The sequence below is a fragment of the Hypanus sabinus genome, chromosome 12 (assembly GCF_030144855.1).
Source record: "Hypanus sabinus isolate sHypSab1 chromosome 12, sHypSab1.hap1, whole genome shotgun sequence".
Classification (NCBI taxonomy): domain Eukaryota; kingdom Metazoa; phylum Chordata; class Chondrichthyes; order Myliobatiformes; family Dasyatidae; genus Hypanus; species Hypanus sabinus.
Genome location: NC_082717.1, coordinates 63,543,118 through 63,570,046, shown reverse-complemented (window position 1 = coordinate 63,570,046; position 26,929 = coordinate 63,543,118). Strand labels below are relative to the sequence as shown.

Below are 26,929 nucleotides of genomic sequence, written 5' to 3'. Positions count from 1 at the left end.
GATAGACATAAGTGAATTGGCTGGATTTTAGGAACAACCTTTAGTTCCTGGCAGATTTCATTTAAAACACCAATTTCAGATTTTTTTTTTAAACAGAATGATGGATTTGTCTACAAATTTAAGCACTGCATCACTATCATATCCTATCATTGTGATGGTAAGATACCTCAGGCACTAGTATCAAAACTATTATGTAAATGTAAAAACAGTATTACTGAATTGTTCTTGCATCATTTCAAACAAACCAATTTTATACTGAAGTTCATTTTGAAAATTGTACAGTAACAATATAAAATACAAAATAACAGATTCACTTAGATTGCTCAACTCCAATAGCACATCCTTTTCCTCAGGCTTAAATCATTCATCAGACAAAATGGTGTGTCCCCACCTGCCTTTAGGTCTCCCAGAAGGACAGCATGATTACATAGTGGTCCTTGTAATGCTTTACAGCATCTGCAATCAGAAGATTTGGGTTCAATTCCCGTCACTGTCTGTATATTCTCCCCATTGACTGTGTGGGTTTCCTTCCACATTTCAAAACAAGCATATTGAGTTAATAAATTGTGGCTATGCTATCTTGATGCCAAAAATCATGGCACAACTTGAGGGCTGCTCCCGGCAGTTCTCAGACTGGGTTGGTTGTGACGTAAGTGCACATTTCACTGTGTTTTGATGAATATACAACAAATATAGCTAATCTTAATCCTAATTCCCTTGTTTGCTATAAACTAGTCACTTAGCCAATGAATTTCAGTGTTTAGAAGTAAAGCTTTGTGAGATTTACTGTTCTCTGAACTTGACGTTACAGCATTCCTGATAAAGTATAAACTTCCATCGCAGAAATTCTGTGCTATAATAGGATTAAGATAAATCTGACATTTAATTTCAACAAGATATTTTCACATTGGGATTAACAGAGATAATTTACATTTGTATAATTTGTGCACAGAAAGCACCCCAATAATGTAATATCTTGTAACAAATCTCATATAAAGTTAACACATCTCAACAATTTAATACAGTAGACTGCGGATAATTGGGACACATCGGGACCAGCACATTTTGGCTTTATTAAGTGGCTGCCCCAATTAGCCAACATTCCATAGAAATAATTAAAAAGGTATGAAAAAAGACAAACTATTTAACTGAGTAACAAATTATATATTCAATTGAAATACAGAACAAATTAGAACACAATCAATACTACTACAGTACTATAAAACTGTATTAGTTCCTAACAGTTATTGTCGAAGGAATTCAGCATAAGTAAAATGCCATGTTGTTTTGATTGGCTATAAATGAACAAAATCAGCACACCGTGTAAATAATGGACTGCGTTCATACAATGCTACTGACAATTGCATTTTCCAAATGTTCATTTTCATTGTAACATTCAAGATGATTGTTGATGCCTTCTTATTCTTCATAGTTCCTAACTTGTTAAAGTAGTGAAATTGTTTCATTTTCACTTCTGGGCATATCTGGAATCTTCAACCCTGAATGCTTGAAACTGCAGTTAGAAAAACAGTTCTGACTTGTCTATCTGCTTATTTCTTGCCAACAATGTGACAGAAATCATTGCTTTTTGAATACAAGCACATGCAATTGATGCTATTTAAAACCTGTTTGCTTTAAGGATGGTGCCATGTCTAATGGCCACAGAAGTGCATGCGACCGGCGCTAATTAGAAACTATTTGGTATCTGTCTCCTGTCCCAACTAAACGGCATAGTGCCTCAAATGAACGAAAGAAATCCCAGTTATTTTCTCAATTATTTTTTGTTCTTAAAGAGTTGGCCAAATAAGTGGCAGCCCCATTTAACCGATGGTCCAATTAATCAGAATCCACTGCATTTGTATTTTTCATCCACCAAATTGAGTATAGAAGGCAAAAATTGAGTGCAAATATTTCTATTTTTTAAAATATTCTAGTTAACCATCTTATGCACAGAATTTTCTTCATCACTGACAATATAAAGATGTTTTCTTTTGTCCTATATTACAAAACATTTTCCACATTTCAAATTTACTTGCTCCCAGCTTAGCACTTGAACATGACAAACTCAAATATCAAAAATGTATAAGCATAGAACATTTATTAGTTCATCATCCAAAAATAATGTCAATACAAAATTAAATAGTTATCTTTGGTGCAAACATGCTCTTATAGTCCTCTTAGATTCATAAATGTATGTCTGTATAATTACAGATATCTTTGTGCAGTCATTTTAAATTTAAGCAGGGCTCTAGGTAATTTAATAGCTCTATTCAGAATGACTTTGAATTTTTTTTGCATTTATATAAAGTTTATGCCAGCCCTGAACTTTGGAGGGCTGGATTTCAAGAAGAACTGATAATCAGTTAAGAATAGCAATCATTTTGCTAAAATATGGTTAACATTATAAAAGCAATTTTTTGGTAGTTTGGTAGCTTAGGCAGCAATAATGATGGAGGCTAAAGATGGTGATTATTGTAAAAAAAAAAATCTGACATACACTTCAGTACAAAAGCCAAATTGTAAACCAACTATGCCCATTAAGCTTTTCAGAGTGGCACCTCAGAGTATAACCTTTGACACTTCTACTAATGCTATCGCCAAAGCCACATCCCAGGTAAAATTTGGTCAAGAATAAATGGCAAAGTTCATAGGCAGGAATGTTAAGATATATTTTTCAAGGTCTGATATATTCTTGGTATCTGTATGAATTGAAAAAAAAAATCAAAATAATGAACAATAAGAAGTTTAATAACTGCAAGAGGTTTCTCCTTCCAAATGTTTCCATGTCTGTGCTGCACTACTCATATCTGAATTGCATCCATCTACTGGCATTTTGGAATCCGTTCTTTAAATGGCTTTCTTTTTGCTATCTGCTCCAAATGTTTTTAAAATAGTCTTGTCCTTGCCCACTTTCTTTAAAGAATGCATAAGTGACATGAAACTTTATTAAATGTATTAAAGATAAAAAAAGCACATTTGAATTGAAAGAATGCCTTCAGAAAGTACTTGTGTGGATAACAAAAATCAGTTCCCAAGTTCCATTGTTATTGCCTTCAATATCATAATAATCCCCCCACCCCAAAATGCAGCGTTTCTTCATCCTGTAGCCCACTTAGAAACCAAAGTAATCTGCAACAATGAAATTTATACAGGCAGTAGCAGCTACCATGGCATCATATCAACAATAATTCCTAAAATGATGTCACTGCTGGTCAAAAATACAACTGTGCATTTGTCCCGAAAAGGAACAAACAAGAAAGAGACAAAGAATAATGCATAGTAACAAAAGTTCACCATGTTTATACTCAAAGTCATGAAACAGTTTTGCAGCAACAGAACAATAAATGGTCCAAACAGCTGTTTTGCATGCTTAACATTATCTCAAACAAAACCTGAATTTGAGATGTCTTTCTTGTGCTTTTCCTTCATAGACACACATCAGAGCATGGGTTTCCTCCACCATCTGGTCAATTAAGGCTGATTGCTTTGCAGGGTTTACTGTTGCACTGTAAAATGGCTCAATGCTTGCTTCAGTTTTGCTGCAATCTAGTGAAAAATAATAAAAATAATCTTCAGTTGCAATAAACCTCAACATATTCTTCATACGATCTTCCAACAAATGTGTGAATATTGATCAACTGTTCAATGGCATTCTCTCATTCATAAAAAGAGTACTCTTGTTCTTTTCTCCCCATATCATTCTTCAGAATTGTTTCCCTCTTTATAGTCAATTCTAGCACATGGCCATCTCTCAACTGTACTCCTCAGAGGAAGAAAACAAGTTAGTTTTGAATAGCAGATAAGTTGGCAGAATAAGGGAGAGGCAAATGGAATAACTCTGATAAGGACAGGCATGGGTTGCTACGGGGATAAGAATAGAGGTCATTTGGCCAATTGGTTATTGGAAACAGCAGGTAAAGAACTGGATCATTTAGCTATAGGAAACAAATGCTTTTTACTTAAACACAACATAATTTTAAACACTTATAAAATTTAATTGCAAGATGAAAAGAAACTGGCATTTCCCCAATCACCCCAATGGAATTCAAAGTAAAACAGATCAACTATGTCACTTACTGTCTCATAAAACTGGACTTGTTGCTGTAAGTAGTGTTGCATTACAGAATTGTAATCATAAATCCGATTATTGTGGAAGTGATTCATCTCAGCTGTAATGAAATTATGGAACTTTAATCATCTTTATTTACTAAAACAATGAAACAAGGAAAATTAGCTATGCTTAACTTTCTATGATGCAATCAAATTTTCTGATACTCAGCTTTCTCTCTTTTATTTTTTCTTACAGAAACATCTGCATGATGCTAAGCTAGGGCACATCATCAGTGATGTTACCTGGGGTCATCAGGTGTTTTGGGTCTTTCAGCATCATACACCCTCACCCAGGTGAACCAACCGGGGTTGATCACACCCCGGCCTGTGCCCTAGCAGCAACCCATGGATCTGCCCTCTTTATCCAGAGCCATCTTGATGCTTTCTCTGCTGCACCTGTGGTGGTAGAAATGGCTCTCCTTCTTCTCTCTCCCGTGATTCCAAGTACAGTGTATACTTTGCAGAGCGACTGGCCTGCAAAGCCACGACACCCGACCTCCGTGGGCCAACACTTTGCTCTCCAGTCTCTTCTTTGACAGTTGTCCTGCAGATCCTCATACTTGGCTCTTTTCTGCTCAGAAGCCTCCTCCATGTGTTCTTCCCATGGCACAGTAAGCTCAAGCATACAAAACGTGCTTCGATGAGTTGAACCACAACACCATGTCGGGCCGCAATGTAGTCTCTGTGATGTGGGGAGGAACTCAGCTTTCTCTTTTTCACATTCCCTTATTCCAGACAATGCAGGGTGAAATGGCTCATGAACATTATGATTAGTGAAATACTTACGACTCATTAGACTCTGTGCCCCTATTTACTATGTCTGTTTCCCATCAACAATCGGGAAAGTGATCTGAGCGATGAGTGGAGGGGTCGGAATAAACATATCAAGATTAGGTCAAGATTAAACAGCAAATGTCAATAAAAAACACAAGTTCCTGGTGCAATATTTTAATATACAACAGAAGCAGGAGTTTAAACCAGGACAAAAGTGATACGAGAGAGATTAATCCTGTTAAAAAAAAATGGCCAAAATAAATAAAAGAATCTTGCATATAGCCTATGCATTTCAGGGGATTTTGGTTCCATATCAAGGTCAAAGTCAATGCGTGATAGGATTAATAATTGACACAGGTAGAATAATGAAAAACCAAACCTGTTGTCAGTGGCTGAAAATATTATATATTATTGGTGATGGGTGAAAGCCAAGTGGTATCATCTTAGTGGCAATTTCATAGTTACCAAAGTTACTACACTATTAGTCTTCCTTTGGTTTCTCTCTTTTACTCACAGATAGAACATAGAAAACCTACAGCACATTACAGGCCCTTCAGACCACAACGTCGTGTCGATCATGTAAGCTACTCAAGAAGCTGCCTAGAATTTCCCTACTACATTAGCCCTTTAGTTTTCTAAGTTCCATGTACCTATCTAAGAGTCTCTTAAAAGATCCTATTGTATCCGCCTCTACCAATTTCGCTGGCAGTGCTATCCACGCACCCACCACTCTGTGTGAAAATCTTACCTCTGACATCCCCCTTGTACCTACTTCCAAGCACCTTAAAACTATGCCCTTCATGTTAGCCATTTCAACCCTGGGAAAAAGCCTCAGGCTTTCCACACGATCAATGCCCCTCATCATCTATTACACCTCTATCAGGTCACCTCTCATCCTCCGTCACTCCAAGGAGAAAAGGCCAAGTTCATGCAACCATTTCTCACAAGGCATGCTCTCCGATCCAGGCAACATCCTTGAAAATCACCTGTGCACTCACTATAGCATCCACATCCTTCCTGTAATGAGGTAACCAGAACTGAACATAGTACTCCAAGTGGGGTCTAACTAAAATCTTATATAACTGTAACATTACCTCACCGCTCTTGAACTCAATCCCATGGTTGATGAAGGAAAACACACCATACACCTTCTTAACAACACTGTCAACCTGCACAGCAGCTTGAGTGTTCTATGGAGATGGACCCCAAGATTTCACTAATCTTCCACACTGTCAAAAGTCTTACCATTAAAATAATATTCTGTCTCCAAATTTGACCTACCAAAATGAACCATTTCACACTTATCTGGGTTGAACTCCATCTGCTACTTCTCAGCCCAGATCTGCACCCTGTCAATGTCCCACTGTAATGTCTAACAGTCCTCCAAGACTATTCACAACACCCTCCTACTTTTGTAACATCAGCAACCTTACTAATCCACCCTTCTACTTCCTCATTTAGGTCATTTATAAAAATCACAAAGAGGAGGGGTCCCAGAACAGATCATGCAGAACTCCACTGGTCATCGTCCTCCATGCAGAATACAAACCATCCACAACCACCCTTTGCCTTCTGTGGTCAAGACAATTCTAGACCCAGAAAGCAAGGTCTCATTATTTTCTGAATGAGCCTCTCATGGTGAACCTTATCAAATGCCTTACTGAAATCTATATACACTACATCTACTGCTCTATCGTCATCAATGTGTGTTGTTACAACCTGAAAGAATTCATTCAAGGTTGTAAGGCATGACCTGCCCTTGGCAAAGCCATGCTGACTATCCCTGATCAGATTATGTCTCTCCAAATGTTCATAAATCTTCTCCAACAACTTGCCCACCATTGAAACTTTTGATACATTCAAACTTTTCACATTATAGCAGCTGGCAGAAAGCTTTAAAGCCAAAATTCTGAATTACCACAATAGTGTCTTAATATTTGTCAAGTGTTCACATTTCCAGAGCTGGCAAACTTAACTACCATTACTATTAACAATTGATGAAGGCTTCACATATTTACCCTTTTATCTACCCTGAGCCATTTTCATCTGCCCCATGAAAATCTGTAAACAAATATAGATTAAAAGCATGCCATTTTCCATTTTGTTTTTGTACCTACCTTGTAATGCATAAGACATGGTGCCAATACGACTCACCATGGTGTTTTTTTCCTGTGCTGTTATCTTATTTAAGGCAACCAACTTGTCACCCTCTTTGGCTTTTTCTATGGCACCCTATTGAAAATAGGGTACAAATAATAAAATAAACCATGAAAATCAGAGATATAATCCCTCCATAAAAACTCTATTCATAATCTTAGTTAATATCATCACTGATTAAAGTTCTGGAGCAATTCTTCATCAGTAAAGGACTTTGCCATGAAAATTTTCATCAAAACAAACATTTCTGAACAGGTTATTTCCTAACAGAAACTTAAAATAAGAAAATGTCAGATCAGGAGTAGCACAAGGCATATCTAAATATGAGATACCAGTCTAATCAAGGTTTGGTACAGAATTACGTGACCTAAGGTGTGATAATTGTGTACATTTTTTGTACAATCAATGGATCAGATTAAAACACTATGACATCTTGCGTAATGACAAGAAAAAAAAAGTCTCTACATGCTCAAACGGGTGCTGGAGAGGGAACTTCTGGGTTTTTTTAAATCCCGATCTGTGGTAACCTATGTACATCCTCCCCTATACTTTAGATCATCTCTAGATTACTTAGAATACCTAATTCAATGTAAATGTTATGTAAATAGTTGTTATACTATATTGTTTAAGGATTAATGACAAGAAAAAAGATGTCTGTACATGCTCAAACAACGAATGCTGGAGAGAGAACTTCTGGGTTTTCCCAATCTGCGGTTAGTTGAATCTGTGGATAAGGAGGGCCAACTGTATTTTCAGGTAAAATTTCAAGACTACTATTCAATCATCAAGAAAATTGTAAGACATTTCCTAACCACACGATGTAGGATAAATCCAATCTGTCCTCCATCTCTTCATAAATATCTCTAAAGTGGCAGATGACATCATAGTCTATTATTATGCACCATCGGTAATCTGCTCAGTAATGCTAAAATTAGGCTTTTCCAGGATCACTTAGCTCCTAACTTTGATACAAATTTGGTCCAAATGCATCTATTGAAATATAATTTATGATAGAGGCTGGAAAAAGATTCCTCAATTGAGGCTGGAGTGCCTCTTGTCCTTTGTTGCCCTTGCATTGAGATACTTGCTTAACTACTTAAACATATTCAAAAATACAGTGGCATGCAAAAGTTTGGGCACCCCGGTCAAAATTTCTGTTCCTGTGAATAGCTAAGCGAGTAAAAGATGACCTGATTTCCAAAAGGCATGAAGTTTAAGATGACACGTTTCTTTAATATTTTAAGCAGGATTACTTTTTTTATTTACATCTTTTACAGTTTCAAAGTAACAAAAAAGGAAAAGGGCCCAAAGCAAAAGTTTAGGCACCCTGCATGGTCAGTACATAGTAACACCCCCTTTGGCAAGTATCACAGCTTGTAAACACTTTCTGAAGCCAGCTAAGTGTCTTTATTGTTTGGAGGATTTTCATCCATTCTTCCTTGCAAAAGGTTTCTAGTTCTGTGAGATTCTTGGGCTGTCTTGCAAGCACTACTTTTTTGAGGTTTATCCACAGATTTTCGATGATGGTTAGGTCAGGGGACTGTGAGAGTGCATTGTGGATTTTGAGGTGTGTTTAGGATCATTATCCTGTTGTAGAAACCATCCTCTTTTCATCTTTAGCTTTTTTACAGAAGGTGTGATGCTTCCTTCCAGAATTTGCTGGTATTTAATTAAATTCATTCTTCCCTCTACCAGTGAAACATTCCCCATGCCACTGGCTGCAACACAAGCCCAAAGCATGACCGATCCACCCCCATGCTTAACAGTTGGAGAGGTGTTCTTTTCATGAAATTCTGCAACATTTTTCTCCAAACATAACTTTCCTCATTGTGGCCAAAAAGTTCTGTTTTAACGTCATCAGTCCACAGGACCGGTTTCTAAAATGCATCAGGCTTGTTTAGATGTTCCTCTGCAAACATCTGACGCTGAATTTTGTGGTGAGGATTCAGGAAAGGTTTTATTCTGATGACTCTTCCATGAAGGTCCTATTTGTGCAGGTATTGCTGCACAGTGGAACAGTGCACCACCACTCCAGAGTCTGCTAAATCTTCCTGAAGGTCTTTTGCAGTCAAACGGGGCTTTTGGTTTGCTTTACTAGCAATCCTACAAGCAGTTCTCTCGGAAACTTTTCTTGGTCTTCCAGAACTCAACTTGACCTCCACCATTCCAGTTAATTGCCATTTCTTAATTACATTACGAACTGAGGAAACGGCTACCTGAAAATGCTTTGCTATCTTCTTATAGTCTTCTCCTGCTTTATGGGCATCATTTATTTTAATTTTCAGAGTGCGAGGCAGCTGCTTAGAGGAGCCCATGGCTGCTGATTGTTGGGACAAGGTTTGAGGAGTCAGGGTATTTATAAAGCTTTGAAATTTTCATCACCTGGCCTTTCCTAATGATGACTGTGAACGAGCCATAGCCCTAACAAGCTAATTAAGGTCTGAGGTCTTGGTAAAAGTTATCTGAGAGCTCAAATTCCTCCGAGTGCCCAAGCTTTTGCATGGTGCTCCTTTCCTTTTTTTCAGTTGAGAATTGTACTAAACAAAAATAATACACTAATCTTGCTTAAAATGTTGAAAAGAATGTTTTATCTTTAACTTTATGACTTTTGGAGATCAGTTCATCTTCTACTCACTTAACTATTCACAGTAACAGAAATTTTGACCAGGTGTGCCCAGACTTTTGCATGCCACTGTATGGTTGAAGATTCCATCATATTTGAATGTTTGTGACCGTGTGGGTTTCCTCCCACATACCAAAAATATATAAGTTAGTAGGTTAATTGGTCACATGGTTATAATTGGGTGGTGCAGTGTAACAGCCTGTTACTGTGCAATATCTCTAAATAAAATTAGCTGAACAACTTGGCTGTTATGCTCAAACCAGCACTCTAAAATGCTAGAGTAGTAAATATATGGTCGATAAAAAATAATCTTTTTACAATGTATGTCATAAGTTATGTTTCAATATTCAGTTTCCAGCTGCCACTCAGTTGACAGCATTCTTAATACTGATTGTAAAATGGAGTTTATTCCATTTGCTGGCTTCCTTATGCATTTTTCATCTCTATCTACACATCCTACTTTATAAAACGTGTCATCAAAACTGGGATCATGAATTACAATTATATAGTTCTCTGGCCTCATGTTGATGTTTAGCTTGACATCACCTTGCTTCAACTTTTTAAAATTCTGCTTATTGTTGTCTGACTCAGCAAAAAAAAAAACTTCAATAGAAGATTTCTCGTTAATTTTCATTTACCTTGTGCACTCCAATGATATCAGGGAAACATCCTAATAATCCTTTGTATTCCTGGTTGGTTTCCATCAAATAATGCAGATCTTTTTTGGGCTGTTGAAGACATAAGTTCATATGACATTTCCATACAATGGCACATGCTGCAAAAATCTCTCTCATACTTGGATGTCATAATTTCAATTCCAGTAGTTTCTCCCATGTGATAAAGAACAATGTTTTACATATTGTAAGTGCACAACCTCTCTTTCAACCAAAATCATTATTCCTCATGTTTCTTCATCACCTCTTTGATTTCCCTGTATTTCCCAAACCAGCAGCCTGAGGTATAGTATATCTATAATCTAACTCATTCTTACTTTATCAGTCAATAATGACTGATAAAGTCATGTCAATAATACCAACCAAATTGTCAAGCTGAATCAAAATTTAAGTACTACTTGCAGAATAATCAAAATCTCATGTTTCACCACCAAGCTGTTGACTTAGATCATGGTTCACAATGAAAAAGCTGCCATTAAATTATAAAGACATTATTTCATTTGCAATGCATTTATAAGTTACATGCCTATTCTACATTTCCACGCAATCACCCAAATTAAAAATTTTTTTTATACCTGTTCTGCAAAGAGGTTAGCTATTTCTTCATAAGTCTTTCCTGCTTCAGTTAAAGGATCTGTCAGAATGGATTCACCTGAAATATAAATGAATAAACAGTGAGTTCGTGGCAAATTATATTACAGTTGTTATGAATAACACACTAAGCCACAGAAAAGATTTTTTTACAAAATGACTATGTCCAAATGCAAACAGGCTTAGAGCTTCCTTTTGATAGTATTGACTGTTTGGCACTGATATCCCAAGTCAAGTCAAGTTTATTGTCATTTCGACCATAAACTGCTGTTACAGTACACAGTAAAAATGAAACAACGTTCCTCCAGGACCCTGGTGCTACATGAAACAACACAAAACTACACTAGACTATGTGAGACAGCACAAGGCTACACTAGCCTACGTAAAACATAAAAACTGCACTAGACTACAGACCTGCGCAGGACTACATAAAGTGAACAAAACAGTGCAGGGCAGTACAATAATTAATAAACAAGACAACAGGCACAGTAGAGGACAAATTACAATATAATAATAAAATGATGTAGATATCAGTCTAGACTCAGAGTATTGAGGAGTCTGATGGCTTGGGGAAAGAAACTGTTGCACAGTCAGGTCCTAAAAGCCTGAATGCTTCAGTACCTTTTGCCAGATGGCAGGAGGGAGAAGAGTGTGTGTGAGGAATGCGTGGTGTCCGTCACAATACTGTTAGCTTTGTGGGTGCAGCATGTGGTGTAAACATCTGTAATAGCGGGAAGAGAGACCCAGATGATTCTCAGCTGACCTCACTATCTGCTGCAGGGCCTTGCGATCCGAGACTGTGTAATTCCCAAATCAGGCAGAAATGCAGCTGCTCAGGAGGCTCTTGATACGTCATTTGTAGAATGTGGTGAGGATGGAGGGTGGGAGATGGACTTTTCTCAGCCTTCGCAGAAAGCAGAGATGCTGCTGGGCTTTCTTGGCTATGGAGCTAGTGTTGAGGGACCAGGTGAGATTCTCTGCCAAGTGAACACCAAGAAATTTGGTGCTCCTAACGATCTCTACTGAGTAGTCTTCAATGTTCAGTGGAGAGTGGTCGCTCTGTGCTCTCCTGAAGTCAACAACCATCTCTTTTGTTTTGTTCACATTCAGTAACAGGTTGTTGGCTCTGCATCAGTCCATTAGCCGCTGCACCTTCTCTCTGTATGCTGACTCGTCATTCTTGCTGATGAGACCCACCACGGTCGTGTCACTGGCAAACTTGATATGATTCAAGCTGTGTGTTGCAGCACAGTCATGGGTCAGCAAAATGAACAGGAATGGACTGAGCACACAGCCCTGGGGTACCCCGTGCTCAGTGCGATGGTGTTGGAGATGCTGCTCCCGATCCAGACTGACTGAGGTCTCCCAGTCAGGAAGTCTAGGATCCAGTTGCAGAGGGAGGTGTTCAGGCCCAGTAGGCTCAGCTTTCCGATCAGGTGTTGAGGAATGATTGTATTGAATGCTGAACTGAAGTCTATGAGCAGCATTCAAACGTATATGTCCTTTTTGTCCAGGTGGGTGAGGACCAGGAGGAGGGTGGTGGTGATGGCGTCATCTGTTGAGTGGTTGGAACAATACACAAACTGCAAGGAGTCCAGTGAGGGGGGCAGCAGGGTCTTTATGTGCTTCCTGACGAGCCTCTCAAAACACTTCATGATGATGGATGTGAGAGCAACGGGACGGTAGTTGATGAGGCAGGACAGTGGAGATTTCTTTGGCACAGGGATGATGGTGGCGGCCTTGAAGCACGTTGGAACAACGGCGCTGCTCAGGGAGATGTTGAACATGTCAGTGAGAACATTTGCCAGCTGGTCTGCACATCCTCTGAGCACTGTGCCAGCAATACTGTCTGGTTCAGCAGCCTTCCGTGGGTTGACCCTGCATAGAGTTTTCCTCACATCGGCCACGGTGAGACACAGCATCTGGTCATTGGGAGGAGGAGTGGTCTTCCTCTGAATATGGGAGGGAGGCATCACCAGCACAGGCAGGTGATGTTGTCCTGAAGCTGGTGATGTCCTGAATGCCCTTCCAGGACAGCGGTGACACACGGCGCATGTGGAAGTGGCTGTGGATTCGCTGGGCGTGTGCACGCTTTGCCTCTCTGATGGCCTGGGACAGTTTGGCCCTCGCCTTGTCACCTGCTCTGAAGGCGGAGTTCCGGGTCCTCAGCAGTGTACGCACCTCCGCGGTCATCCATGGCTTCTGGCTAACGCATGCAGTGATGGTCTTGGACACAGTGACGTCATCAATGTATTTGCTAACGTAGCTAGTCACTGATGCCGTGTACTCCTCTAAGTTGGTAGATTCGCCATCGGTTGCAGCCTCCCTGAACATATGCCAGGTTTTCACCTGCTTGAGAACTGGTCTGGAGCGCCTGATGAGCGGTCTGTATGCTGGGATTAGCATAACAGAGATGTGGTCTGAGTAACCGAGGTGGGGGCGGGGCTCTGCCTGGTATGCGTCAGAGGTATTTATATAAACAAGGTCCAACGTGTGCTCCCCTCTCGTTGCAAAGTCCACATACTGATGGAATTTGGGGAGCACTGACTTGAGGTTCACGTGGTTAAAATCTCCGGCGACAATAAACAGTCCATCAGGATATGCACTCTGCAGTTCGCTAATAGCCCCATACAGTTCACAGAGCGCCTCCTTAGCATGGCCGGGGGGGGAATGTACACACCGACTATAAGGACAGTGGTGAATTCCTGTGGTAAATAAAATGGTCTGTATCTTAACAGTCACTAACTCCACTAGCGATGAGCAGAAACTAGAGACTAGCACAGAGTTCTTGTTGATGCAAATACACACACCATCACTGCGAGCCTTACCGCAGAGTTCTTGTTGATGCAAATACACACACCATCACCGCGAGCCTCACCACACAGAGTTGCATCTCTGTCAGCCCGAAACAAAGCGAGCCTGTCTAGCTGAATGGTGGCGTCTGGAACTCTGTCGCTAAGCCACGTTTCTGTGAAAATGAAAGCGCAGCAGACTCTGTACTCCCGCTGAGTAGTCCGTTGGAGTTGGATGTAGTTCAATGTACTGTCTAGGGAGCAGACATTGGAGAGCAGAATGGACGGGAGAGCTGGCCGGCTAGGGTTTGTTTTTAGCCTAGCACGGATCCCTGCCCACTTGCCGCTCTTCCACTTCCTCGCACACCGCTTACGACGTCCCCACTCCCGGCCATCAGCATCAGGCGACACCTAGGACTGTAGGCCTGGTCCCTGAAGCAGGCTGAGATTGCATAGCTTCTCCAGTAGATCCTCATGAAGGTTTGTTGTTGGACAATTTCTGTACCGTAGCATTGTCTGGCGATGGTAGATACGAGCACTGGTTGCTCCGTTGTCCATGTGCAAATTAAAAAGAATTATGCCTTAGTTTAAAAAAATAAATTAATTAAAGTGACACCAGGTCTGGAGAGGCCACTGCTGCTGCCTGCCACACCACCAAACTCTGGCCTCAATAATATCACACAACTTTAAATGCAAGTTACATTCAGTCCCAATAAAGTCCCCACCATTTCTGCATTAATATACACTGTGTTAGATGCAGACTCTGAGCTGTACACAGAACCAACCTGCCACATGGAGTTCATGCTCATTCCTAGCCCAAAGTAGTATAGGTACTTGATGAAGGGTCTCTGCTTGAAACACCATCTGTTTATTTTTCCCCCCACAGATGCTGCCTGACCTGCTGAGCATTTTCTGTGTGTTACTCTGGATTTCCACATCTACATAATCTCTTGTGCTTAGGACCTGATTTCTGTTTCCTTGCTTTGCTTTGCCATTTCTATCAAATTATTGTCAGGTATTCACATATTAAGCTGACACTGCTTTTTAAATAATTACTTTTTGTGACCAAGCTGTTTTTTTAATGTATTGATCAAATCACAAAGCTACAGTTCTTCAAAAAGTAAAGTAGTTTAGAGTCATAGAGCAATACAGTATGGATAAAGGCCTTTCAGCCCAACCAGTCCATGCTAACCATGTTGTCCACCCAGCTAGACCCAGATTTCCTGTGTTTAGCACATGTCCCTCCAAGACCTAACTCCTCAAGAACCAATCCAAGTATCTCTTAAATGAAAATACTGGCCTCAGCCACTTCCTCGGTTAATTCATTCCATATAGTCACTACCCTTTGCATGGGAAAAGATGCCCCTCAGATCCTTTTTAAATCTTTTCCTTCTCACCTTAAACATAAACTTCCTAGATTTGAACTACTCTAGGAAAAAGGCTGTTACCATCCACCTCATCCATGCCTGTCAATTTTAAACACTTTAATAAGGTCCCTCCTCATTTCCCTACATACCAAAGAAAACACAAATTTTAAAATGTAACGATTATACTAATTCAAGGTAGATTTGTGACTACGCCAATGAGTTTAGCAGCCACCTATGGGGTTTGAGGAAGGGTTGTGACGGAAGAAACTTTCAAGGTGGCTGTAATTTGCATTAGAATCACAATCGCCTCTATGGTGGAAACTCCCCACTGCAGAATATTTAACTTCACAAAAGCCCTTTTATTGCAGCCAAGAATGTAATCTTGTGGCAACCCACTTTCTAGCGCACTCGAACCGGCTCACAAATAGCCAGCACGCTGGCACAGAGGCCAGTCCCAAAAGGGCGCCAGGTCTGCTTCACCAACAAAGGGAAAAGCCTGCGCGGGATTGTGAGGACGTGCCCCCTACAGCATCCGTGCCCGGGGAGGGCGGGATCAGGGAGGCTTTAAAGCAAGTCTGTGAAGTTCGAATAAAATCTTCTTTAACTGCAGTTTACCAACTCCGTGTTGTTATTTTAGCGCTGCGTGTAGCATACCGCTACAATCTCATCTTGACAAAAAAAAACTCCTGACTTTGATGGTAATGTTAATGATGGAAATATACAATAAGACCCAGATTCTGAAATGTTAGTAAGGTAGTTTGCATTCTGTGAATCATCATTCACTAAAGATTACAGTATAACATCAATGCAGAAATATAATTTCCCTACATTCACTAGACTCGCCACCAATGATGTAAAAGGATCCAAAATCAAAGATGGAGAGTTTAAGTTTTAAAACCTCGACAAGTGCTGGAGTGATTGCAAAACATTAATTATAATAAACTAATACTTCCTGTAGCAGGCTGAAGTAATAGGCTTGCAAAAGTTTAACATAACCTCTCAAAATGTAATCGAGTCCAGCTGCAAGATTATGGACAGCCATACTTTTCCAGGATTTTTACGTATAAACTGGATTATGAATTACTTGAATTGACTTCTTCCTTTCAAAATAGTACTTTTCAGTTTTAAGAATCAATCACCACACTGGGCATGTACAAGAGTATTGCAGCAATCTTTGTATGCACATTTATGATATTGCAACATATTTACAAAAAACTGTTACATATATACCAGGTTCATGCTGGAAAGTACATTTTTTTTGTTGATGAATTTACTTGGTACAGATATAAAAGCCAGATTTTATGGACATTTAGGGAAGTGGCAAACAATAAGCAACCTCCTGTTTACACAGTTTGAATGTCAGGCAAGTAAGAAATAGCCTATTTATGTACAGGATATGAGCCTAAAACGAACATATAGTTCTTCAAATATGGCTTAACTTGAGTCTAATTATATTCATTTATCAGTAAAAGGGAAGCACAACTGGAAGTGTGGCAACTAGGAGCTCATAGAAACCTACCAAATATTGAAAGGCCTAAACAAAAGTGGATTTGGAAAGGATGTTTCCTATAAGCTAGAACCAGAGGGCACGGTCTCAGAACAAAGGGACATACACTGCTGATAAAAAAAACTCACCCCTTTGGAAGTTTTCATGCTTTATTGTTTTACAAAACTGAATCACAGTGGATTTAATTTGGCTTTTTTGACACTAATCAATAGAAAGACTCTTGTGTCAAGGTGAAAACTAATTTCCACAAATTGGTCTAAATGTATTACAATTGTTAAACACAATAATTGACTGCATAGTTACTCACCCCCTTGAAGTCAGTATTTATTAGATGCACCTTTGGCAGCAATTACAGCCTTGAGTCTGTGTGGATAGGTCTCTATCAGCTTTGCATATCTGGACACTGCAATTTTTCCCCATTCTTCTTTACAAAACTGCTCAAGCTCTGTCAAATTGCATGGAGATCACGAGTGAACAGCCCATTTCAAGTCCAGCCACAAATTCTCAGTTGGATTGCGGTCTGACTTGACCACTCCAGGAGATTAACTTTGTTGTTTTTAAGCCATTCCTGTGTAGCTTTGGTTTTCAGCTTAGGGTCACTGTCCTGCTGGAAAACAAATCTTCTCCCAAGTTACATTTCTCTTGTAGACTGCAACAGGTTTTCCTCCAACATTCCCTGTATTTTGCTCCATTCATTTTACCCTCTACCTTCACAAGCCTTCCCAAGCTTGCTGCAGTGAAGCATCCCCACAGCATGATACAGCCACTGCCATGCTTCACGACAGGGATGGTGCGCTTTTGATGATGTGTTCTGAATAGCTTAAGCCAAACATAGCGCTTGGTTTGATGGCCAAAAAGCTCAATTTGGTTTCATCAGACCATAAAACCTTCTTCCAGCTGACTTCAAGAGTTTCTCACGTGCCTTCTGGCAAACTCTAGCCAAGATTTCAAGAATTTTTTTCAACAGTGGCTTTCTCTTTGCCACTCCGTAAAGCTGCGACTGCTGAAGCACCCAGCCAACAGCTGATGTAGATGCAGTCTCTCCCATCTCAGCCACTGAAGCCTGTAACTCCTCTAGAGTTGTCCTAGATCTTTTGGTGGCCTCACTCACTAGTTCCTGTCTTGCATGGTCATTCATGAGGACGGCCTGCTCTTGGCAGATTTACAGCTGTGCCATATTCTTTCCCTATATTGATGATTGACTAAACTGTACTCCAAGGGATATTTAGTGACATGGAAATTTTCTTGTATCCATCTCCTAACTTGTCCTGTTCAATAACCTTTTCATGGAGTTGCTTGGAGTATTCTTTTGTCTTCATGGTGTAGTTTTTGCCAGGATACTGACTCACTAGCAGTTGGACCTTCCAGATACAAATGTATTTTTACTAATCAATTGAAACTGCACACGGTGATCTCAATTTAACTAATTATGTGACTTCTAAAACCAATTGGCTGCACCAGTGATGATTTGGTGTGTCATATTAAAGGTGGTGAATACTTATGCAATCAACTATTTTGTGTTTTATATTTGTGATTAATTGAGATCACTTTGTAGAGATCTGTTTTCACTTCGACACAACAAAGTGTTTTTTGTTGAGCAGAGTCAAAAAAACCTAAATTAAATTGACAATTTTTTTTTTGTTTTCAATGTTGTAAAACAATAAAACATGAAAACTTCCAAGGGGAGTGAATACTTTTTGTAGGCACTGTATGTTTAGAAGAAAAATAAGGGGGAATTTCTTTAGCCAGAAGGTAGTAAAACTGTGGAATTCATTGCCACAGATGGCTGTGGAGGTCAAGTCATTGGGTATATTTAAGTGGAGGCTGATACTTTTTTGTGTCAAAGGTTACAGGGAAAAGACAAGAAAATGGGGTTGAGAGGATAATAAATCAGTCATAATGGAAAGACAGAGCAGGCTCGATGGACTGAATGGCCTAATTAGGTCTTATGCTGCATTAATTTGCATGAACCTAACAAGGCTACAGTGGGGTTCAGGTGGATGATAAAAGGTTTACCAAAGATCCCTATAGCTATGGGACAAAAATGATCTCTTTGTATTTCAATAATTTTTATAAGTCAATAGTTAAACTTCATATTAAATAATTTTTAGTTGATTTAAATAAGTCAAGTGAAGTTTATTGTCATTAAATGACCTACATGTATATAATATGTAACCATATAGAAATGTGACAATGTTTCTTCATATCAGAGTGTAAAGGACAGTAGTACACACAACACATGACAACTTATGAAGGTAAGCATAACATCTACAGATGAATCACACATAAATAACAAACTAAAGTGCAACAATATTAAGTTATGTAAGGTACAGAACAGATTAACCAATGACACTTCGAATAGGTCTAATGGCCTGGGGAAGAAATTGTTTCTCATCCTGACCATTTTTGTTTTCATGCATTATCATTTCCTGCCTGATGGTAGAAAGTCAAAGAGAATGCTGGATGGATGGGTGGGATCCTTAATAATACTAAGGGCCCTGCATATGCAGCTCTCCTGGTAAGTGTCCTGTTGGATGGTAGGGAGACCCCTATGATCCAACAGTTGACAAGTGGGAGCCATTCTAAAGTGGAATGTAAGTGTCCAGGGCCAATGAGTTCACTGATGGGTGAAAGAGAAGGACAGTTATTCCAAGTAAACCTAAAAAAAGGGGTATCGAGCTGGATAAAGGGAGAAAAAAAGAGGCATATAGTAAAACAAGATAAGTGAAAACAGGAGGGCTGAAAGGAATATAGAAAATGTAGGAGGAGTACATTCATAAGAAATTAAGGCAAAAATCTAATTTAACAGCTAATCAAATGTATATGCAAAACAGTTGTAACATTTATTACAATATAGTACCTTCAAAACCACTGGTCGTGAAGACCTGTGAAAGATTTTGCAGAGCTTTTCCTATCTTCTGATACTCCTTAGGCAGTGCTTTAAGAGAACATAGAATATAGCTTAAATTATCTTCAGTGTTGAAATCAACACAAATTGCACATACAGTATCTGCAGTTGCTTAGGAACATAGGTAAAGCAGTTGACTTTTAATAAAGTTGTTCTATTATACTGCCCCTGCCTTTCTGACTGTAATTTATAAACTTTACCTTGTACACTTTTTTTTCAGCTATTTCATATCCACAGAGGAAATGACCATTCAGCTCACCTCATCTTTGCTGGCTCTCAGAACATTTCCCATATCCAGTGTTTTCTCTCATATACCCATCAATTCCCAATTCTCCTTCCACCCATCAATACTAGGGACAAGTTGCACAAATAATTAAATGACCAAACACAGCATGTCTTAGAAAATGATTTTTTTTAAAAACTGAAGCAGCCAGAAGAAACAGAAGTGGCTTTGAATTAAGCAGCCAAGATTGAAAACAATCCCCAGAATTGTGAGGCAGCAGTACTCATCAACACACTATATGGTGCCACCCTGTGATGTGCTATTAATAGAACAATAAAATGATAAACACATTAAAATAGTGCTTATTATTTATTTTTTCAAATACTTTTAAATAATGGTAAATGGAATGAGAAAACTTCAAAACTGAGGTAAATTTTTACATACTACAAAATAAGACTATGATACAAGTTATTATAATTTATTCCTAGTAACTTATTTCAGACTTTTAGGTTTCACTTCTGTATCATTTTAAGAGCTTCTTCTTTCAGTTAGTATTCTGGTCTCTAGAAGCGTAGTTCATTTGTATACAGTATGTTTTGTATGAACATCACCTCCTGTATGTAAGCTTTCTTTAAAATACAATTTCCTGCGCGGGATAATTTGAATTTCGACTTGAAGCACACAAGGTGGAAAGATAACCATCTCTATCCTCTCTTTATTTGCCCTTAAAACAGCAAAGCTTTTTACAAGCAAGTTCTCATTAAAAACCCTGAAGAAAGTTTCTAGTCTGTGTGATTTTGAGGACTTTAAATCTCTGCCTAGCTTCTATTTTTGAAAAAAGTGTGTAATTTTGAAAACGCCGGATCGTCTGGATCAGTGTGGACGGGGTAACCGGAGAAATCTGAAAATGCTGTCAGACGGCAGCGCGCCATTTCATTGTTTTCTTGAACGCAACCTAACAATTTCAGAACAGACGGCAATGAAACTGACACCGGAAAAGTTAGAAATGTACTCACTAAATACTTTGACCCATAACTTACTGAATAAAAAAGTATACTGTACTCACTTTGCCCTGTTTTCTGTCCTTGCTCGTATGAAGGTGGTTTACCTATTTATGCAAGTACTTCTCTGATAATAGATGTGTAACAGCCTAATGTAAAATTGTGTGGAAATACAAGATAACACTGATGCAGACATGTTTTTATACATTTAACAAGGGTCTTTATTAATGCAACAGAGTTAGTCAGTTTTTCCATGTTCGTCGTCAGCCGGGTCAATCTGTCTGAGAACTCCCTGTTGGTTGCCTCCATAAGCTCCAGTATTTATTTTTTTTTACTTTTAAGTTCTCCTGCACAAAAGCCAACAGCTGTCCATCGTTTTAAGTTTTTCTAGTCTGTAACTACACAAACTTGCACTTTTATGGCAAGATTCAACACCAAACATGTTGCTAGTTTTTGGTAGATGGGTCCTGCGCATGCGCAGGAGGAGGAGATTCGCCGAACTCTCCGTTTCAATGTGGATAGATATTTTTTAAAACCCATAGTGTGGACGCCTATCGTTTTTACATGAATCCGGCATTTTCAAAATTATCCCGTCTAGTGTGGACGTAGCCTTAGCATGCTTCATTCTAGGAAGATAACATCACAATGTTTTCAGTTGGCTGATTTACACATTTAGAATGTGTAATAGAATGTAAAGTACCAGACCATCAACTTTTCAATCCAATCAAGTCTATCGCATAACAAGTTACTTGTTACAGTTTACAGTTACTGTTTTACAGATTTGCTAAGTATGCCTGTAGAAAAAGAATCTCAGGGTTGTATGGGTGACATGCATGTACTCCGTTAATAAAATTTACTTTGAACTCCAGTTGTTACATTCTGAATGTTTCATAGAACACAGATACCTACTGTGTCCAAAAATCTTTTGATTATGTTATTTATTATTCAATTTTAGGGCATTGATTTTGGAGCAAAAGGAAAAATTTGAGAGTAGAACCAAAATGTATTATTCGCAGCTGACAACTCTCAGCCCAGTTTTCAAAATCTCTTGCTTTGAAAATCAGCAAACAGTAAAGCACAAGTATTTAAAGCTGTGATGAATTTGTCCGCTCTTAGATTAAAAACTGTTAATGATGAGCATTATGTCAGCACAATGTGAGCAGAAAACAAGGACAAGTTTTATCACTGATTTAGGATTAAATTCTATTTTGCTGCCATAAATAAAAATCACACACCTATCAGCATTGCAAACAGATAAATCATCTATTCACAATATAAGCAAATAATGCAAGAAACACTGGAGCATTTGGGACAGACAAATAGAATGTGAGATTAATTCTGCAGTGAGCTGAATGCATTGCTTGGGTTCTTTTAGTTCCCCACCGTCCCTTCCTAAACATGTGAGACATCTGACTGAAGGTTAAACAACCAAGAGGACAAAAGAGATCAGTCTCCATATTACAAATTAATTGCTATCATGGGTATCTGAAAGTAATTATCAATGGTGGAGTTTCTGAGAAAAATGAGGGAAATGCAAGATAGATATATTCCAAATTAGAAGAAATTTTTGGAAGGAAGGACACTATCGTGGCTGACAAGTCACAGCCAAAGTAAAAGCAAATGAGAGGGCATACAAGGAAGCCAAAGCTAGTGGGAAGAAAGAGGACTGGGCTGCTTTTAAAAACTTGCAGAAGGAAAATAAGAAGGTCATTAGGAAGGAAAAGATGAATTATGAAAGGAAGTTTCCTTTCATATCAAACAAGATACTAAAAGCTTTTTTAAGTATATAAAAAGTAAAACAGAGTTGATTGTAATACAAAATGACGCTGGAGATATTGTAATGAGAGACGCAGAGATGGCAGAGGAACTGAATGCGTAATTTGCATCAGTCTTATCAGTGAAAGACATCTACAGTATACCTGACGTTCAAGTAAGTCAGTGAAGTGAAATATGTGCAGTGAAAATTACAACTGAGAAGGTACTCAGGAAGCTTAACGGTCTGAGGGTGGATAAATCTCCTGGATCCGATGGAATACACCCTCGGTTTCTGAAGGAAGTAGCTGGAGAGACTGGAGACATTAACAATGATCTTTCAAGAATCAATAGATTCTGGCAAATTGCAAATGTTACTCTGCTATTTAAGAAGGGTGGAAGGCAGCAAAAAGGAAATTATAGACATGTTAGCCTGACAATAGTGGTTGGGAAGTTATTAGAATCGATTGTTAGGGATGAGATTACAGAGTATCCTGGAGGCACATGACAAGATAGGCCAAAGCCAGCATGGTTTCTGAAAGGAAAATCCTGCCCGACTAACCTGCTGCAATTTTTTGAGGAAATTACAAGCAGGGCAGACAAAGGAGATGCAGTAGATGTGGTGTACTTGGATTTTCAGAAGGTCTTTGACAAGGTGCTGCACGTGAGACTGCTTAGCAAGATCAGAGCCCATGGAATTACAGGGGAGTTACTAGCATGGGTGGAGCATTGGCTGGTTGGCAGAAAACAGAGTGGGAATAAATGGATCCTATTCTGGCTGGCTGCCGGTTACCAGTAGAGTTCCACAGGGATCAATGTATGTCAATGATCTGGACTATTGGATTAATGGATTTGTGGCTAAATATGTCAATGATACAAAAATAGGTGGAAGTGCAGCTGGTGTTGAAGAAACAGAAAGCCTGCAGAGAGACTTAGATAGTTTTGGGGAATGGGCAAAGAAGTGGCAAATGAATTACAATATTGGAAAGTGTATGGTGATGCACTTTGGTGGAAGAAATAAATGGGCATACTATTATTTAGTTGGTGAGAGAATTCAAAATGCAGAGATACAAAGGGATTTGGGAGTCCTTGTGCAAAGTACCCTAAAGGACAACCTCCAGACTGAGTCAGTGGTGCAGAAGGTGAAGGCATTCATTTCTATAAGTACAGAATATAAGAGCAGGGATATGATGTTGAGACTTTTAAAGCACTTGTGAGAGCACACTTGGGAGTATTGTGTGCAGTTTTGGGCTCCTTATTTTAGAAAGGATATACTGACATTGGAGAGAGTTCAGAGAAGATTCAAGAGAATGATTCCAGGAATGGAAAGGTTACCATATGGAGGAACGTCTGGCAGCTCTTGGGCTGTATTCCCTGGAGTTCAGGAGAATGACAGGGCATCTCACAGAGACATTCCGAATGTTAAAAGGCCTGAACAGATTAGATATGGCAAAGTTATTTCCATGGTGGGGGAGTCTAAGACAAGAGGGTATGACTTCAGAATTGAAGGACATCCATTTAGAACAGAGATGCAAAGAAATTACTTAAGTCAGGGGGGTAGTAAATCTGTGGAGGTAGATAGGTTCTTGATTAGCTAGAGCATCAAAGGGTATGGGGAGAAGGCAGGGGAGTGGGATGACTGGAAGAATTGGATCAGCCTATGATAAAATGGTGGAGCAGACTCGAGGGGCTGAATGGCCTGCTTCCACTCTTATATCTTATGGTCTTCTGGTGGATGAGAAAACCTGAGGAGCCCCAAGAACTAAGCCCCTAAGACCAAGGTAACATGTCTGAACAACTGGCATCTTGTTGCACTCACCTCAATAATAAGCAAATGCTGATGAAGTACTACATCTGCAGCATGCCCCCCACCCACAGTGGACACCCTACAATTCGCCTACTGACATAATGGATCGACTGATGACTCAATGGCCACAGCTCTACACACCGTCCTTACACAGCTGGAGAAGCAGGATGCTTTGTGAGAATGCTGTTCTTGGACTACAGTTCAGCATTCAACACAATAATTTCCTCCAGGCTTGACAAGAAGCTGAGAGACCTTGGCCTTCACACTGCCTTGAACAACTGGATCCTGGACTTCTTGTCAGATCTCTGGCAGGTGGGCTTCCTCACCTCTACCCTGAAACCCTCAAAATGGGTGCCCCTCAAAGCTGTGTCCTAAGCCCCCTCCTTTACTCTCTGTATACCCATGACTATGTCGCCACCCACAGCTCCCATCTGCAAAATTTTCTGATGATACTATATTGATTGGTCTTATCTCAAATAATAACAAGACAGCCTACTGAGAAGAAGGCATCACCCTGCCACAGTGGTGTCAAGAAAACAACCTCTCCCTCAACGTCACAAAACCAAAGGAGCTGGTTGCGGACTACAGGAGGAACAGAGACAGGCTAACTCCTATAGTCATTAGTGGATCTGGGGTTGAGGGGTGAACAGCTTTAAGTCCCTCGGCATACATATCACTGAGGAACTCATGTAGTCTGTACATACCGGCTATGTGGTGAAAAAGCACAGCACAGCCTTTTTCACCTCAGATGGTTGAAGAAGTTTGGCATGAGTCCCCAAATCCCAAGGACTTTCTACAGGTGCACAACTGAGAGCATCCTGACTGGCTACATCACTGCCTGGTATGGGAACTCTACTTAACTCAATTGCACGACTCTGCAGAGAGTGGTGCCTGAGGGCCTGAGAAATTTAATCAGTTTGATTAATTCACATTGATGCACTTGTATTTCTATGTTATATTGACTGCCCTGTTGTACATACTATTTATTACAAGTTACTATAAATTGCACATTTAGATGGAGATGCAACATAAAATTTTTTACACATACATGTGAAGGATGTATGAAATAAAGTCAATTCAACTCCTCGTACAACTTACAAATAAAAGGCCATTACTGTTTGAAATTCTGACTTTAAATTTCTCAGGCCCTCCAATCTTTGATAAACAGCATTTAGTTTGGGCACCACAAATACAAAATGATATATTGTGTAGTTTTCTCCAAGGTCATTCACTAAAATGGCACCTCAGATTCCATAAATATTACATGAAAGCAAAAGACCATTTAAACTGACAGGTTACTGATGCTGTTCAGGCTGCTTCTAATCAACGTTATTATTATATTCCTTTATTCCTTTCTCCTTCATAACTTGCCTCACTTCTGATACATTGCCAAGTCATTCACTTTAGGTACTAGGCTCTGTATTCTAATAATTTTTGGCTAGAAAGTTTCTCCTGAATTCCTTGATGGATTAATTAATAACAACATTATTTTGTGACCCTACTTTTTAAAATTTCTGCACAAGTGGAAATATCTAACCTGCATCTTTCTCCCAAACACTTCACTAATTTGAATAAACCTTTATTCAGTCTCTGCAGCCTGTTCATTTTCTCACACAGACAGTCCACACCTCAAAAAGGTTGCATATATTGTATCATTTTAAATTTTCAGGACTGGAATAGAAAGATTTTAATTAGCTAATTATACCAGACAACATGAAGTAAGGGAGTTGAGATAGAGACTAGTCATGAACTAACAGAATGGTGCACACACAAAAGGGAACTAAATATTTCCTTCTCCACTCCTAAACATTCAAAATTCATCCTTTCCTCCAACTTTTCTTTCCTTTCCAAATCAATGTTTATTCCTTTCTTTCCCATTTCTCTCTCAAAATGAAGTGCCATGAAATTTTCTTTTCAAATCAGACAGATGGGCATGAATAACAGGTAGCCTTTAAAGAGGAGATTATTCTACCATAGCCTATGTACATTTTCTTAACAATTGATGGAAATGACAAGAAATGAGGGAGTATCAGATATTAATGTTTGATAATATGAGAGAAAATTAAGCAAAATATACATACAATGGATAACTGAAAAAGAAAGTCAATGGCCAGAAATGTAAAAATCTAATCTAATATGAGTTCATGATTGTTTAATTTCCAGTACACAAGTGTAAAGGAGAATTAAATAATTGATTTGCCAATCCAATGCAGCCCACAAAAAACCCTAAGATGAAGAACAGAATTTAAAAAAAAATCACAATAAATATAAATAGTGGATTCCAGTTAATTGGGCCATCGGTCATTTGGGGCAGCTGCTTATTTGGGACAACTCTTCAAGAACAAAAGCAAATCGACGGAACAGCCAAGATTCCCTTCATTTACTTGGGGCACTATGCTGTTTAATTGGGACAGAAGACGGTAGCCAAACATTTTCTAACTAGCTTCAGCCACATGCATGCCATGTGGCCATTAGTCACTACACCATGCTTAGAGTGAACAGTGTTTTTTAAAAAAAAGTCACTTGCATGTTTGTGTTCAAAAATCAGTGATTTTTGTCGCTGATAGTTGGCGAGAAATAAGCAGGAACACAATTCAGAACTGTTTTGTTCACTACGGTTTCAAGCATTCAGGCTTGGAGATG

At 39.2% G+C, this 26,929-nt stretch overlaps 1 protein-coding gene across 1 annotated transcript in view; it reads right to left on the bottom strand.

The window, feature by feature from the left end:
- Nucleotides 1-230: 230 nt before the first annotated feature.
- The window catches only part of snx9b (sorting nexin 9b), a 122,047-nt gene continuing 95,348 nt past the window's right edge, over nucleotides 231-26,929 (bottom strand). Inside the window, exons 13-18 of the mRNA XM_059986078.1 lie at nucleotides 19,456-19,533; nucleotides 10,914-10,990; nucleotides 10,303-10,392; nucleotides 7,002-7,116; nucleotides 4,078-4,169; nucleotides 231-3,546 (exon numbers count right to left, since the gene is read on the bottom strand). Of these exons, the coding sequence (XP_059842061.1) occupies nucleotides 3,496-3,546; nucleotides 4,078-4,169; nucleotides 7,002-7,116; nucleotides 10,303-10,392; nucleotides 10,914-10,990; nucleotides 19,456-19,533 (503 nt within the window). The 3' untranslated portion in view covers nucleotides 231-3,495. The remainder of the gene's footprint in view (nucleotides 3,547-4,077; nucleotides 4,170-7,001; nucleotides 7,117-10,302; nucleotides 10,393-10,913; nucleotides 10,991-19,455; nucleotides 19,534-26,929) is intronic.